Raw genomic sequence first — 17,775 nt, forward strand, 5'->3', positions numbered from 1 at the left:
ATCGAGAGATCTCTCTCACCTACCCTTTCCTCCAGATCCTCTAGAAGGTTATTGGACGATGATGTGGATAGGGTGGTGCGCAGACTTCTGAAGTCGCCGGCTCTGGCTACTTATTTTCGGCTTTGACCCAACTGGTTCTGGAGCCCACTAAGACTTTCATCCATGATGATTCCTCCTCTGAGGGAAGCTGGATCTTCGGAACCAGACTGCCAAGTACCGCTTGATGTACGATCTTCGGTTCAGAGACCCATACAGGAGATTTTGGAACTGTTGTCTGCCCCAACACCCTCTGTGCCTTCTGAGGTGTCTAGGAGCTGAAGCTCTCCGGTCGGTTCTGAGGGGGAAACGCTTGGACCCGAGTCTCTTCAGTTCCGAGCTTACCTCTCAGGGCTTCAGCACAGGTCAGCTCGGCTCCTACATTGGGCTCAGAGCCAGTCTCTTTGGAGCCAGGGATTCCTTCTAGTTCTTCAGAACGGGAGGCATCCTCAGAGCCAGGGGGACCTGCTTTCAAGCTGATGAGGAGTGTGCTGTCCTTTCCTACAGCTCTACACAAGGGTACTGCTAGTCTTCCCCCTAAGGCACCGACATCTGTCTCGACACCATCCCATCCTCAGGACAGCGGAGATTCAGGGCCTGAGGTAGCCCCATTGGGCAAGACCCACTCTCTCAAGACCTCCCAAGAATACCCTTCTGAGGAGGTTCCTTGGAAGAAAACCTGCAAGAGGAAGCATCTGGACTCACCAGATGAGTCTGCCACATCAGACACTGACTTCATGGAGTCAGAAGGGTCCCCACAGTCGCCCTCTGAAGATATCTCCTTTGTAGATATCTTGTAAATCCTGAAACAGAGAGGCCGCCAAGAAGGAACTTTCTGATACATTCTCCTCTGTCCATCCACCAAACAAGGAGTCTCGAACAATGGACAGATATGGGAAGTGTATTTTCCCATCAGCGACTTTTACCCTTCAATCCCTGAACAACCTTACACACTGCACTAGGCTACAAAGAGATCTCCTGAAGGAGTTAGGAGATACTCTCCAAGGTTCCCTAGCTGCAGGGGTTTCAGACAGTGACCTCTCAGCTTTCCACCTTAAATTTCATAGTTAACTCCTCCATGATGCTGATTTCCTACACAGCAGGTGGAGTGAGCAGGACAAGTGGATTCAGGAGTTTCCCTAACGAGACACTCCTGGATGTGCTTATGTAATTTTGCAAAACCTTTTAAGTCTACCTTTGTCAACACCCTTTCGATTGTTCCTCACTCTTTGGACCAAAAGTCAGACACGCTCACCAGATGCAAGCAGGAAGGGAAAACGCTCTGCCACTGGAGTGCATTTTTCCATCCCTACCAGGCCCTATCCTAAGGGTCGGAAAGGTGGAGAAATGTGGTTCAAGAAATCCCAGATAGTTTTTTCAAGATGCATGAGGTGAATCCTTCCCCAGGGACAGAGGTGGAGGCAATAATGGTAGATGCTATCCACGAGGCAGAGGGGGTCCGTAGAATCAGGGTGACCATGATTCCTTTCACAGCCATCCTTTACAGCACTCCTGAATGAAGGCCCATCTGTCCTATTCTGGAGGTAGTTGGAGGGGATTATCTTTGTACCCAGAAGCCTGTCAAGATATTACAAAAGACAAGTGGGTACAAAGTATAATATCCAGAGGTTATTCCATTCCCTTTTCTCTTCCCACCCCACAACTCCAAAGGATCCCGGACATTCCACCTTGTCTATGGGAACAGGCAACTATAGAGATTCAAAAGTTGCTAGACAAGAGTCATCCCAGAAGTCCCCGCAGACCAAATAGGGATTCGGTACTTAAGATTCTTTTTAGTGCCAAAAAGAACAGGGACCTGGAGACCCATATTGGATCCCAGCAGACTAAATGAATCCATACAGAAGTCCCAAGTTCCAAATGGTGACACTGCAGTCAATTCTTCTCTTCTTAGGGAAAGACAATTGGATGTGCTCAATAGACCGCCAAGATGTGTACTGCCACATAAAAATGGACAGAGCATCAAGGAGTCACTTACGCTTCTGGCTGGGAGCCAGTCATCCGTTTCAAGCTCTGCCCTTTGGTCTCGCTACAGCCCCCAGAGTGTTCACTAAATGCATGACAGTAGTCATGGCTCATTTGAGATGGCTAGGAATCCAGGTGTTTCCATATCTAAATGACTGGCTCCTGACTGCCACCACCAAGCATCTACTACAACAGTCAAGAGACCAAACCTTACAAGTTTGTTCTCAATTGGGGATAAGAAACTTATGGAAATATACCTTGTTGCCTTATCAGCATATCACCTTTATAGGAGCAGAATTAGACACCATCTCTATGATGGCAAGGTTACCAGCAGAAAGAGTTCTGGTACTCAGACAACTAATTTCCAATCTCCTGGCAAAGGTGAAAGTTACATTGAGAACAGTCCTGAAAGTTCTAGGAACGATGGCTTCAACAATAACCCTAGTTCTTTAGCCAGGATGCACATGAGAATTCTTCAGTGGCTTCTTTGTTCTCAGTGATCCTTACAAGAACTTCCTATGTCCCACCAGATCAGAATTATGGAGTCATGCAAGAAGGATCTAAGATGGTGTCTCCTTTACAGTCACGTCACATTAGGTCGGCCCTTTATTCCACAATAACCTCTGGCAACACTGACAACGGACACCTCCCAGATAGGGTGGGGGGCATTAACTGGGGAGGACAGTCCAAGGCACATGGCAGGAACACAAGATCCATTTGCATATCAATGTTCTAGAGATGTGAGCAGTGCTCTTGGTGTTGCAAGCACTTCAGGACTCTTTTCTACTAGGAACAATTGCAATTCAGTCAGACAATATGTCGGTGATTTGGTGTATAAACAAGCAAGGAGGAACCAAGTCTTACCCCCTTTGTAGAGAGGCTCTCAAAGTATGGCAATGGACAATCTCTTCTCAACATTTTCTGATAGCAACACACATCCTGACTAAGTCCAGTGTCCTAGCAGACAGGCTGAGCATAGCAATTTTGATGCCTCATGAGTGGTTCCCTAAAGAAAGAGAGAGTGGAAAGTATATTCCAGAAATGGGGCCAGCCTTGCTGCAACATATTTGCCACTCCCATGAATGCCAAATATAGCAACTATTTTGCCCTAATCCCTCCTCTGGGGGAGTCACCCAGGGATGCTCTTGTTCATGATTGGCCCTTGGAGCTACTGTATGCATTTCCCCCATTCCCCCTAATACCACAAGTCATGCAGAAAGCCTACTCGCTGGGAAGCAGGATGATTCTCATATCTCCATTCTGGCCTCATCAGATTTGGTTTCCCTTCCTCTGGCCACATCTTCAGGAGGAACTGTGCACTCTGGACCTAGTTCCAGACATCCTGACTCGTATGTCGGGAACCCTCCATCCCTCCCACCAAATCATCAATTTGACAGCATAGCTGGTCCAGTTCCCAACTTCATGCCAGTAGTTAAACACATCCTGGTATCCTTGCACAAGGCTACAACTAGGAAGCTATACTCTAGCAAATGGAAAAGGTTCTCAATCTGGGCACAGAGTAAAAACATTGATCCTTTTTCTGCTCTGATTTCTTCTATTCTTGTGTTCCTATTGGAGTTTTTTCAACAGGGTTCAGCGGCAGCTACTATCAAGGTGCAATTAGCTGCAATCTCAAATTTTCATATAGGTGATGAAACTTTGAACGTGATGTCACACACATTATGTAAAGCCTTTTTAAAAGGTACCTGCTTATTAAGAACCCCCCATTAAAGAACCATTCTTGCCATAGGACCTTGCCCCTTTTTGAACCCTCATCATCTTGTGACCTCAAATTTCTGTCTTGGAAGATGATTTTCTTAATTACGATTACCTCTGCAAGAAGAGTTTCAGAATTGCAAGCTTTATCAATCAGACCTCCTTATTTAATCTTCCATAAGAATAGAGTATCTCCCCAGACAAACCCATCATTTTTACCTAAAGTGTGCTCACAAAATAACTTAAACCAATCTATTGAGTTGCCAGTCTTTTTCCCTTATGACAACAAAGCAGAATACAAGCTACAATAGTTAGATGTCCATAGACAACTTCACTTCTATCTACATAGAGCCAAAGATTTCAGGAAGACTCATCAATTGTTTCCTTTATAGAAGTCAAAAAAGGCATGCCAGTCTCTAAAGTCTCACTCTCAAACTGGCTTTCAAATTGTATTACCTTTATTTACAATTCTAATAGACCACTACCATTCAAAGTCAAGGGTCCCTCTACTAGGGCCATGGCAACGTCATCTGCTTACCTAGCTAAACGATCAATGGACAATATTTATGCCGCTGCTACATGGGCAAGACCTCACACATTTATCAGTCATTACAAGGTGGATTTGGCCTCCAGGGACAGGGCCTTCTATGGTTCCACTGTGTTGAAAAGTGTACTCCCATGAGCCACCCTGGGAATATGGTGCTAGGGATGCTTTCCCAACCAGTAAGAATGAAGGCGAGATAGGACAACATATCATAAAGAAGTTATGTACTCACCATAACGTTCCATGTTTGTTGTCCATCTTGCCATTCATTCTTGCAATCCTTCCCACCTTCCCCCTGCCTGAGACTTCTAGAGGACCTGGAAGATATCTTTCCTTGGACAAGGAGCCCCTCTGGCTTTTTTTCCTTGTAAGTATCCTTTATTATAGGACTAGGGTACACATAATGGCTATGGTTAGCAGCAAACAAAATCTTGGGAATCATACACAGCATGATGGGATAGGTGCTCAGCCCCAAGTCAAGTGAAAGACTTTGAGCTATAGTATGTGGCCAAGTTGGTGCAGAGGATCGGCTCCAAACCCACCCAGTAAGAATGAATGGTGAGATGGACAACAAACTCGGAACGTTATGGTGAGTACATAACTTTTTTCCACTCCATGTGAATTGCATATCTCTAGAGAAAACATTAAAGCATTGCTGTTTTGGGTGCAGCCTACTTTAGTTGCTGTCAGCAATGTTATTCAGTGTCATAGGTTCATAGGAAGGGAATAGGCTATCTACCCGAAGGTATTTATAAGCCTAGCCAGAATGTGTTGGCTTTCACCACCTCCTTAGATTAGTTCCCTGTGCCTCTGTCCAGCACAGCCACTGAAGTGATCCCCGGGGTAAACTGTTTCCCATCCACTCGTCAAGGTTTCTTTTGAAGAGTGTTAGTGAGGATCTCTGCATAATGTAGATTGGAATCTTGTTCCAAAGCATGGGAAGTCTCTGGGACAGGAATCTATCCCTCCAGCATGTTCTATTTATTGTTGTGGTGAGGTTTATATCCCTAGAGTGTGTAGTTCGAGGGGATAAGGTTTTCTTTAGGTGGAGCATGTCCATCAGTTCTGGGTTGGACATGGCCTTGTATGTCAGGCAGAGATCACCTCTGAGTAGGTGGTATGCAACCGAGTACAGCTGGAGTTTCTTCAATCGAGCTGCATAGGGCATCTATTTCAGTCCACTGATCCTCTTGGAGAGGTACTTTTGTGGTCTTTCCAGCTGTTGCACGTGTCTTGTAAGGTGCATCCCAAATGGGGTGTTGTACTCTATGATGGGGCTGATGAGTGATGAGTAGAGGGGCACAATGACCTCTTTTGATCTGGATGCGAACCATTTTGTGATTAGGTGGGCCACATAGAAGGATTTTCTAACCACTCTGGGAATGTGATTATCAAAGGTGAGATTACGATCTACTTGGGTCCCCAGATCCCTTATTACGTCTTCCGTATTTAAGGGACTACCACCTGTGTGGTAGTTTGTGGGTACTTTGTTTTTTCCAAAGGGGATGACTATGCACTTTTTGGCATTTAGCTTGAGGCCATGATTTTAACACCAGGTATCCGTCTCAGTGAGACCCTTTTCATCAGGATGAGTTACTCTTTCAATTGTTAGAGATATTGTATGATGTTTGTATTTAATGGGTATAGCTGTACCTTAGAATGACTACTTGATTTAGTAGAATTGTAATGTGCATGTGCAATCAGTAAGATTAATTAGGATAGTGTATAGTCTATTAATGCAGCTATGGTGCCTGTATTAATACACATGCAGATCACTTCTGCTATGGAATACTGAATCTCAATTGCTCAAGTCACCCTTTGTTGCTGTCAGAGGATCAAATGCCACCCATGGCATCCAAAGTAATGGGGCAGGTAAGTCCTTACAACCCCCCCCCCACACCAAAGTTGTATATGCCACCTTCATGGTCACACATAATGGAGGGGAGAAACTCTACTAAGCAACAAAGTAATCTCAGGCAGTCATTTGTTTTACTAACACAAGAAAGAAAGTGATAACCCTTATTTCGGGCATCAAAGACTTGTAAGGAAGCCATGCAGAAAACTATCAATACACACTGTGTACATAATTAGTACCCAACAACCTGGGTAATGTGTGTGTATGTGCTACATGCATTTTATCTCATGGTTCTGGGTTGTGTGTGTCTGCAGGAAGCACTGCCTACTAGGGAAGTGTTTGTGTGTGTGTGCAGGAAATATCTACTGGTTTTGTGTACTGGAGTGAGGTGTCGGTACTGTTAGTATGTTCTATTAATTCCGTGGTTGTGTGTGAGAAGTTAATATTGCCTTCTATCGCATTGTTATAAAGGTGGTGCATGTCTGCATGCTATAAATGTTGGCTAGCAGTGCAGTGTGTATGCCGTGTAGATGTTTTTCTTTCTCTCACACGCACGTACACGCACAGTACTGACAACATATACAAATGCAGACCATCACTACAATGCACTGCATAGTGCATTAGTGCAAAAGTGAGTATATTGACTTTGTATGAGCAGTTGTCATTGTGGTGTCGTGTCTGTGTCAAGTGTGCGTTTAAATGTTGTGCAGAAGGGTGGTTTTGTACTGATGTTGGACTACACCATTCAATTCGGCAGTTCTCTCACTTTTTTCTTTATTTTTCTTATTCCATTTAGACAGAGAGGACATTGTGTGAGAGACTATGGGGAGCCAATACTGTGCCATCCAAAGAAAGGAGAACTGTCCTGCTCAGTGACCGTCAAGAACTTCTATGCTGAATACAAAATTTCATTGCTGGCTTCCAGTATATCTCAGCAAGCCAGGATGCACAGTTTGTGTTTCAGTGCAGCTCACGTTGGTAAAGTTTACAAGCATTTTCTACATTTCACTTGAATTTTCCTGGGAAATGTAATCATATGTATGTAATGTGGAAGGCAACATCTCAAATGATACGTCCATTATTTTCTGAACATTTCTCAAGTTGCTGTCATTTATCACAGAATGCATGCTGTGTGAATTGTATTCTCTTTTACATGCTTTTGGCTTATTTTATTAAAGTCCTTCTCTTAACATCTTGAACATATTTCAGAAAATTAAGACATAAAAATAAATGCACTGCTTTTTTAGTGTTTTTTTTTTTTTTTTCAAATAGTGGTATGCTTAATAACCACAAGGAGTACATACATATCTGCTATACTTTGGGAGAGCATTCACAGATCTTGGATCCTAATAAAGCCATAACATATGTGCTGGCACTGTTGAAAGTCTCCGAGTTCGAGTTAAACTGGCAATAGTAGTCATTTCATTAATGTTGGATGAGCCCAACAACTGGAAAGTAACAAGCAGCCCTCAAGTATGATGTTTTCCTGAACAATGCTAGAGTACTTTGTTTAGGAACAGTTTGACCACCCGGAACTTTTCTGGGGTGGGAAATGATTATACATTCACAGATGAGTTTTTCTGCTGCAAGCCTTCGGATAGCATCTGGCATATTACCCATCAGCAGAGTCATCTAGTGGCATCATCCACGCACCACCATTTGATCGTTTTAGATGCTGGGTACATGTTACTATTGAATAGTTCATTTCCCCCCTCAACACACACATATAAAAGTGAACAGAGTAACAAGCATCCGTCTTGCAGAATAAACTGCATTTTTTGGGAAGGGGCCCTCATCACTGTGCTCATCCCCTTTCCTCATCAAATAAATTCTTGCAGTCTGGTCAGTTAGAATTCTGATTGCAAAGTACCTTGTGGGAATGTCCATTTTACAGGATGTTTAAGTACCTAGTACATTTTGCATGACAAAGTTTTGCAGAGAATAACAGTGTCTTTTATTGCAGAGAAAGGCACATAGACTAGGAAATCAAGGTTCTGTCTCCTCTCATATTCTTTATACCTTCTCTGATTAAGAGTAACATTATTGCAAAAACTGCAGACCAAACAATGATGATGACCAAATAAAAATAACACTATAGCATTACTTCTGCTAAGATCTCCTGACTTTGACTTTTCACATTAGGCATGCTTTTCAAATTCTATAACAGAACTTTCTATACTTTTGCTATGCTACCATTTTTCATAATTGGCAGGAAGTAAATCATATATATACTAAAATATACTCTGCAATCCAACTTGTAATTAAAGCATATTCAAAATGAAATATGAGCTCAAAATTTTTCATTCTCTGTACACCTCACCCTTCACATTCCCTACCTGATATTGTAAAGCATCACTCAAATTGGTCCTTTTCCGTTATCGGGGCAACAGATGTCATGAGCGGTTGGAGTCCCTTGAAATGGTTAATGGTATTAGAATGGGTTTACTTGGCAGTTGTCTGAGCAGGTACTGTGCTTCAGCTGTTTATCTTTAGTAAGATGTTAGTTTGGTCACATTTAAATTGTATCCTTCAAAAGTGGTTAATCACACTGAAGAGTTTCAGGTTCAGTAGTGTATTTCTTCAGATTTGTCAGCCAACTCGGGATACAACTGAAATGTGACCGAAGTTATAAATCTTACTGAAGATAAACAGGTAAAGCACAGTACCCACTCATACAACTGACAACCAAAAGGATACAATTTAAATGCGACGTTAATGGGGCAGCATTATACTTCTGTAACTGGTTCTTGCTTAATTAGAAGCAGACACTATAAAAGGGGATCACATTTTAACAGGTCGGCTTAGTTTATTTGGTAATGCTATAGACGTGTGGGGGTCTCCTGATGTTCGTATTTCTCAAAATTATTTCAGAACTTCAGGGCTAACAGCTGTGTGATCATTGTGTAACTGTTGCCCCGATAATGGAAAAGTACCCTCAAATCATATATTTCTTTCATGACTTGACTATGGAGACAAGTTCTCAGGTGAGTGGACCCTTTTTCACTTATCAGACACTCTATATGTGTGATTTCCTTTTGTCCCTGACCAGAACAATTTTTATGCAGTTGTTTCAAAAGTAGTCTTAGCAATAAAATCAAGCCTATATCTTGATGGAATAAAAATACAGTCTAAATACTATAAAAATTTTTCAGTTGCATATTTTCCATTTTTCTATTTTTCACATTTCCCCTTATACCCATTATCATGCAATACTTTATTTTCATCTCTTAATTTACTATGATTTTTTATCTAATCTGGTCAGTGGCATTGATTTAACCTGGTACACGAGTAGAGTGACACTCTTCCTAGATTCTAGATTCCTTTTTGAATTATTTGTAGGTGACTACGAATGGTACCGATATCAAGAATTGATGAGCGTGCAACATACTGTGCATGGCAGTCATCTATTGAGTAATTAATTGATGCAAAGGTGGGCTTATTTAAATTTCTAAAAGCTTAGCTTCCTCAGCTCCCATATGGACTTGCCGCTTCATATGCAGGTATAATTCCTAGTCCAGAAATTACACTAACACCAAGTTCCTTGTGAGCAAGTCCTTTAAAAGCAGTCTTTTGAACAGTGTTATGATAAACTCAGGAGGCATCTATTTTCCCAGCTGGTTTCAGAATAGCTTTAATGTCTTTCTCACAATCAGCATTAAGAATTTTTCCTTCAGGTAAAATTGCTGTATGTGGTATAGGTGTTGTAAAATGTTCTATATAGCAACAATCAGACCAGTTTTTAGGTAACCAGGGATAAGATTGATCTCTGAAAATATATTGGTACTTGTGCAATGCTGCAATACTCTGACCTCCAGCCCCACCATAAAATCTCCAAGTGAAATTGCACTCACTATTTCTAATAGAAAGCTTTCCATTTTTATGGTCGCAAACATGTCCTTTAGCAGTCATTGCAAGTTGAAGCTGTATTAATATAAATGGGGTAGAAGCATCTTTAGCCTTTCAATTTTTAGTAAGAACAATAGGACAAAATGCATTATAAAGCTCTGAATCAGTCATTGGTATGTGATTCAATGGAATACCCCCATCATGTGCAGTAGGTATATAGACATAAACCCATTAGTCACCAATACTGAAAATCTGTGCATAGACGCACAAGGCAGCAGTAAATGTTTCTAGGATGCCATTCAGGTGTTCTTGATTCGATTTTAGCCTAACACCTGTCTCTGTTTATAATTCATGTATATCTATTAAGAAATGGTTCAGTACTTACAATTCCAGTAGTGGCAGATGATGTACTCACAGTTCTAGATTGTAAAAGCAAACTGAATAAAACGATGATGAAAATCAATGTAGCTGTTCTGATCATTGCGCCATAAGTAAAACAAGCATGTTTGGGCAAGTGAGAATTTTGAAAAAAGTGCAACACTATACCCATGCAAAATTGATCAACAAATAATCTCCAACCAAAAGCATCAACTGCAGATGACTTTGCAAATGAATTCTGTTTGGATGACACATTTATGTCAGTGTACAAAAGGCACAATGAATCACTGATGTTAGATTCAGAAGCAAAAAAACACTGTTGGAGTCAGCAAAATTTACTTCAGGCCAGGTGTCCCTGATTTTTTTTTTTTTTTTGGTTCTGCTGGTTCACAAGAAATATCAGCTGAGTCTCAGTTGTCACAAGGGAGGAACTTCTTGAGATGTGACACGTGGATCCAGGTGGGGAGACCTTCACAACAGATGGCAGTGGCAGTTGAGGAAAACCAACTAGGTCCCTTCCATCTGGGCTGATTAAGTGTCTTTGGGCAGGAACATTAGTGTAGACAAAATGTCTGGATTGGAATTCATGATTTTGTTATTCTGTACATCATTGTTCTGGATATAGATTAAGTTTATGATACTTCTGTAAAATATTGGAAAGAGATTTATAATGCAAGAAAATGGATTAATCAACGTCTTGTAATTCCAAATTTTTTGGGGAGGGGTGTAGCAGGTATTCTCATGGGTTGGCCCATAAGAATTTCATGAGGGGATAATCCTCTAGAGATGCTAATTGCACTTCTCATACCAATTAAAACTAATGGCAAAGCTTCTGGCCATATCAGACCATTCTCCTCACATACTTTAGCTAATATGGTCTTAATGGTTTGGTTATCCCTTTCCACTATTCCTGAGGCTTGTGGTCTATAGGGACAATGGAACTGCAAATTTACATTCAAAGTTTTATAAATCTGTATTACTTGACTAGTAAGGTGAGTGCTCTGATTTGACTGAATGCAAGAAGGGACCCCAAATCTTGGCATCAATTTTATTAGCAATTTTTGGCTCCTGCACTTGCATAATTCTTTACAAAGGGATACACCTCTGCCCATCCAGAAAGTGTCAACAATCAATACCTAAATTTCTGCACTTGGGGAAAGTTCAATGAAATCCTACTGTAGGGAGCAGAATGGTCCCCAAGGCTGAATAGGTACAGCTAGAGATTTAGATGCATTGTTCTTTATGCAAACTACACAGGTGTTTACAAAATGTTGAGCAACTTCTGAAAGATGAGGGGCATAGCAGTCCTTGTAAATATGTTTTATTAAAGCATTTTGCCCAAATGTAAAGGTAAGCAGTAAGCTTTGACCAACAGAGTTAAAAATTTTGTGGGGCTACTAGCCATCCTTCCAGAGACCATCTGCAGCCATCATTTATCTACCTTATTCTTTCAGAGTCCTCTGTCTGATTCTGAAAAGATAACAATTCCTGCAAATAAAAATTATTTCATTCATTTGCTGCAAAAATAAAGCATGAATAGGGTAAGACAGTGCTATCTGTCTTGTTTCTATAGCTGCAAAACTATTTCCCTTAATTATTAATCATTTGTCTATGCAGCACATTTAATCACAGCTACCTTCCTTGGCAGTAATAAGGCATCTAATGAATCATTAATGAAAATTGCTTTTTTAATAATCTTCCTGCTGAAGTCATATAACCTTACTCTTTAAACTGTTTCAAACTCATGAGCTACTCCATAAGCATAACATTAATCTGTGAATATTGTTACTGACTGATCTTTGCCAGCCTTACAGGCTTCAGTAACTACTACAAGCTCAGCTACTTGAACAGGCACAATTCCATTTCATTGTTCAGTTAACAAGATTCTGTCTTGTGTACAAATGGAAAAGGCTGCTATGGGTATTCTTTAACGGAGAGTCCTGTAAATCTAATGTAGGAGGAAGCACAGCATTAGCAACGACTACACAGTTGTGAGGTTTTCCATTTGCTGTAGGAATTAAAGAAGCAGGGTCTAGTGATGCACAGAGAACAATCTAAAACAGGGTTACTAAGTAAAGGAAATTTGTATTTAGACAATTGTGTTACAGATAAGTGCCTTTACATAATGCAGAACTGCCATGTATGTCTTATGCCTGAGAGTTAGGGCAGCCACCATTTTCACTATGTGTACGGTCCCGGCCACCACCCTAAGGCAGTGGGAGAGGGCTGCTGCTAGAAGATCAACATTTGCGCTGAAATAAGAGCTCTGTCTATAAATATAATTTCTGTGTTGTGCTAAAAATCCTAACGGTATTCAATTTCTCTCACTGCAAAACAAAAAGAATCTCTTAGAATAATCTGGCTATACAAGTGCAAGAGGGTTTAAAGGTAATGTTTATGTACAAAAGCATGTTCATGACAATGCTGTCATGGTAAAGGTTCAGGGATATCTTTCTTTAATAATTCTAATAAAGGTTTCACTACTTCTACATAGTTAGAAATCCCTTGACACCAGTAACCTCTTAGTCCCAGGAAGGCTCACAACTGTTTTAATGTAATAGGACGTGGTACAGTTTGTATTGTAGTAATGCATGAAGGCAAGATCTGTCTAGCACCTTCTAAAATAAGATGCCCCAAGTATTGAACCTGTGATTTCCATAACTGTAATTTATCTTTATTAACCTTAAATTCTAACTCTGCTAACTTTGGCAAAAGAAAAATAGTATCTTGTTTGTAGTCATCTGGGATCTTCAAAGCAAAAAGTAAATTATCCACTTATTGAGTAAGAGTAGAAACGAGGATGTTTAATGTTGTCCAACTGTTTTTTATTTTCATTTCTGTAAAGAAAGCGTAATTCTATATATTCCTACAATAATCTAGTTCAAGTGTACTGTTGCCCATTGTATGCAAATGCAAACAGATATCAACTATCTGGATGTATGGGATTAGAAACAAGGGCCGATGAAAAGTCCATCACTGAGAAGGTCGTGGTGTCTGATGGAATAGAACTTAGAACTGTTCCAAGATTAGGGGGCTACCAGAAATGCTGGTACTAGTACTACTACTACTACTGCATTTACTGATCATAAATCTAGTACAAATCTATATGTATTTTGTCCTAGTTTCTTAACTGGTAAAACAGGTGTGTTATAGAGACTTTGAGCTGGGACAATAATACCCTGTAGCAAGGCAGAAATAACAGGTTTGATTCTTTTTTCTGCTTCTACGGACAAAGCATACTGAACTACCATAGGCAGATGCTTCCAGGGTTTTGATGTAAGCACAGGCTCTGGGTCTTTTATAATCTTTTCCTCATTTTCATGGGGAGCCCAGAGCTGTGGAGGGATTCGTTTTATTTCCTCCAAGCCAGCATTTTCTACATCTTGTTCTGATGTTAGAATAGTAGAAAGGGCATCATCTGTACAGATATCATTCGAGTTTAATCATAAAGATTTACTATGAATATCCAAAAATGCACCATCTGGTATACAATAAATGCTGCTTCATAATTTGTATAACAAATCACTGTCGGGTTTAGAGGGGCAGAATTTCCTATAATAAATGCATCTTTTAAAGGAACAATTTGAATGGGATTAGATTTTGTTTCTGGATTAGCAAAAGGGACTCTGGAAACTCCCACACCTAAAACTCTGTGTTCAAAAAGTGGAAGGTGTTCAGCATTTCCCTTAGAAATCATAGACCTGGTAGCTGCCGGAAGCTCTGATTTTATTCTAGCCAAGTTGTATTTTAGATTCCTAACTCCAGATTCCTTTTCCTTATTTTAGCTGCTGCTTGCTAGTCATTAAAATATGATCAATAAGAGACTGGTATCTTATGGTTTTTTTTTATTTTTTAGATTTTCTAAAATTTTCTTATCAAAAGTACCTTTTTCTGGAAATTGTAAAGCTCTTATTTTAGTGAGCTCTGGCCATTTTTAGTGACTGACTACAGCTGTCTCTTCCATATTCATTAAACATCTAACTGCCTGGAGTCCCATACTCTGACTCTTTTAAACTACTTGCACTGGTGCCTATTATAAAAACCCACTCTCATACCAAAGGGACACGTGTGACTTTAATTAAAAACACTCACATCCTTAATGAAGGAATCCTCTCTATTCCTCTGCTTTACATTTTATTAGACCCCACTCTCTCACCTGAGAAAGATACTTTGTCCTTCTGATTAGGATACTCTGTCCTTGTATTTACTGATTAGACCCCACTAGCACAGAATGAAATAAACTTCAAGCATTTAGTGTAGTTAATTGTACATGCATACAATTTCCCTGACACATACTATTTACCTGGTGATATAGACCTAAATCTAATAGAGATGTTATTAGTAAAGTTTACTTGTAGAGACTTTAAACTCTGCTGATAACAGAGAAGGAAAGTGTGTATTGATGCACCAGAAACTTGCCTGACAGCAGTGGTGGCTAGCAACTTCAAATCAAAAGGGGGCTGCAGGAGACAGATGGATGGGCATGGCCAAATAGAAAGGGGTCTGGTCAACTGAAAGGGGCAAAGCTATGTTACAGTGGAGTCAACCCTCACCATGCTTATTAATTTACATAAAGTACTCGGTCACTGTTGCACATGATGAATAGTCTACCAACCAACACTAACGTGCATTTCAAAGTTAATTAGGTGTTTAGGTTCTGCTGTAACACCTCTAATCGGTAAAAAAGTGGTTGCTCTTCACTACATGAAAAAAAGTTATGTTCTTACCATAATGTTCCATCTGTGTTGTTGATCTTCATTCATTCATGACTGATGGATATCGGTTCTGTCCTCAAAACAGAGTCTGCCATTATAACAAGCTCACGCCACCCAAAAAAAACCTCACGAGCTAAGCTTACCCATAGTGCTCTTCTCTCTATCACCTCAGATTGAGTTTGCCTGTAAAAGAAAGTGGAGGCTTCGTCTGAGCAAATTCCCTATCATGAAGCTAGGATCAGATCCGAACCTCCAGGAGTCTTTCAGAGGGGGGTAGGATGTCATGAATGAATGAAGATCAACAACACAGATGGAATGTTATGGTAAGAATATAACTTCTTTATCTGATGTTAATCTTCGTTCATTCATGACTGATGGGACAGAGTCCCTAGCTACTTTGTATTGGGAGGCCCTATGGAAGGATATTCCTGAGCACCACTGAGCCAAAGGATGCTCTCCCCCTGGAGACCAAGTCCAATTTGTAATGAATGAAATGTATGAGGAGTAGCCCATGTTGGTTGCTGCAGAAATGTCATCCATGGAAGCTCTTGAATGAAAGGTAACAGATATTGCAACTGATCTGGTTGTATGCACTTTGACCTTAGTTAGTAAAAGGACCTTGTTTTGTTAGTAGGCAGATGAAAATATAATCTCTCAGCCATTTAGCTAAAGTTACTTTAGAAACAGGTTTTCCCAATTTTGGTTCTGAGAAGGATACGAATAATTGGTCAGATTGTTGTAGTGATTTAGTCCTGTCCAAGTAGAAACGTAATTGTCTGTGCACATCCAGCAAGTGCAGATAGTATTCTCCTTTATTAGAAAAATTGGGGAAGAAGACTGGCAGGTCAGTTTGCTTGTTTAGTAGTCAAATCTGAAATAACTTTGGGTAAGAAGGAATGATTAGTCCAGAGTGATACTGTCTTTTATGGAAAACCATGTAAGGGCATTTTATGCACAAAGCTTGTAGTTCAGATATTCACCTTGCTGAGATAACTGCTACCAAGAATAAAGTTTTCCAGGAAAAAAATTTCATATTGCAAGTGGCAGCAGGCTCAAAGGGAGGACGACTCAAGGATTGTAGAACTAGTGTCAAATTCCAAGGTTTGATTGGTTCTTTGAAAGGTGGTCTAATATGTGTGACACCTTTCAAAAAGGTCTTACACAGACTGTGAGATATCAGGGGAGTCCTGGAAGCCATTGTGGAAGTTTGAGATAGCCGCCATGTGTACTTGAATAGTGGATGCTGTCACTCCTGAATGGAGGAGATTTGATAAATATTCCAGTACAGAACTCACCGCAGCTGAATAGGGATCTACTCTTTTCTCTTTAGTCAAAATTATGAATCTTTCCCATTTGCTGAGATAGTTTCCTGGTGGATGGTTTGTGGGAAGCCAGAAGAATGTTTCGTACAGGGGATAATAAATTATTCGGGTGTGTATTATAACAACGATTGATCAAATGATCGAACGTTGTTATATCAAACTCAAAAGTTTGAATTCACAACACATAAGGGAAAGAATTCACTTGTATGCCGTTTCGTCATTTTGCATTTTCGACATTTGAAGTTCGACCAAGAAGCATTCGACAAAATGTGTTTTCAGTTTTCTGATAGGAACCCAATTATTCTGCCTGGCAATTACTGGAAGTGGAGGAACCAAGCTGTCAGCTTGAGACTCTATATGTTTGGATGGATCAACCCTTGCAGGTGTGACAGCAATTCTGGAGTTGGATCTAGAATCCATGGTCAGTGGACTAGAGGCCAAAGGGAGGGGAACCAAACTTGTCGTGGCCAATAGGGTGCAATGAGTATTACTCTGCTTCTCAACTAAAGAGCTTTCTTTAGGAATTGCAGGATCAGAGGAAGAGGAGGAAAAGTGTAAAGAAGTCCCGTGGGCCAATTGTGTATTAGAACATCCCTCAGGAACTCTCTCTGAGGGGGGATTAGGGCAAAGTAGCTGCTGCAGGGGACGTGAATAGATTGCAGCAAGGCTGGCCCCAGTGACTGAAGATATTCACCACTATGACAGGTTTGAGGGACCACTCATGAGGGAGGAGAATGCATCTGCTCAGCTTATCTGCAGTCATGTTGGAATCCTTAGGAATGTGTTGCTGTCAGAAAGCGGTTGGAAGATATCGCCCATTGCCAAACTCTTATGGCTTCTCAACACAATGGGTAGGATTTGGTTCCCCTTCTTTGTTGATATACCAGACTACAGATATGTCTGACTGGATAGCAATTATCCCTGACGGGAGGACATTTGAAATGCTTGCATTGCTAGAAACACTGCCCTCAATTCTATAAAACTGATATGGAGGTTGGCCTCCATGGGGGACCAAGTGCCTTGGACTGTCTTTCCCTGGAAATGCCCCCTCCACCCCATCAGGTCACTATGGCCTTGGGCTGAGAGGGTGAGAAGGGACAACTCCATAGGTCTTTTTCTGGCTTCATCCACCAAATTAAGTCTTGTTTGCATCAATTTGTTATGCGGATTGGAAAGGACATAGGATGAGTTAAAGGGGACCATGGTGATGGCAGGAGCCATTGTAGGAGTCTCATGTGTAGTCTTGCTAAGAGAACTATAGTAATCGATGCTGCCATTGATCCTAGTAGTTGAAGGACTGCACGAGCTGAACCTTGTCCTGAGAGAGTATCACCCAGAGTTGAGATCTTAGTCTTTGGAGCCTGTGAAGTGGGAGGGCGA

The 17,775-nt window shown here is 40.9% G+C and overlaps 1 protein-coding gene across 1 annotated transcript in view; it reads left to right on the top strand.

Moving 5' to 3' along the window:
- The window catches only part of LOC122787874 (granulocyte colony-stimulating factor receptor-like), a 335,697-nt gene that overhangs the window by 96,241 nt on the left and 221,681 nt on the right, over positions 1–17,775 (top strand). The window contains exon 5 of the mRNA XM_044054791.1: positions 6,931–7,112. Within this exon, the coding sequence (XP_043910726.1) occupies positions 6,931–7,112 (182 nt within the window). The remainder of the gene's footprint in view (positions 1–6,930; positions 7,113–17,775) is intronic.

The sequence above is a fragment of the Protopterus annectens genome, chromosome 13.part0, assembly GCF_019279795.1.
Source record: "Protopterus annectens isolate FY-2018-M chromosome 13.part0, PAN1.0, whole genome shotgun sequence".
Taxonomy (NCBI): domain Eukaryota; kingdom Metazoa; phylum Chordata; order Ceratodontiformes; family Protopteridae; genus Protopterus; species Protopterus annectens.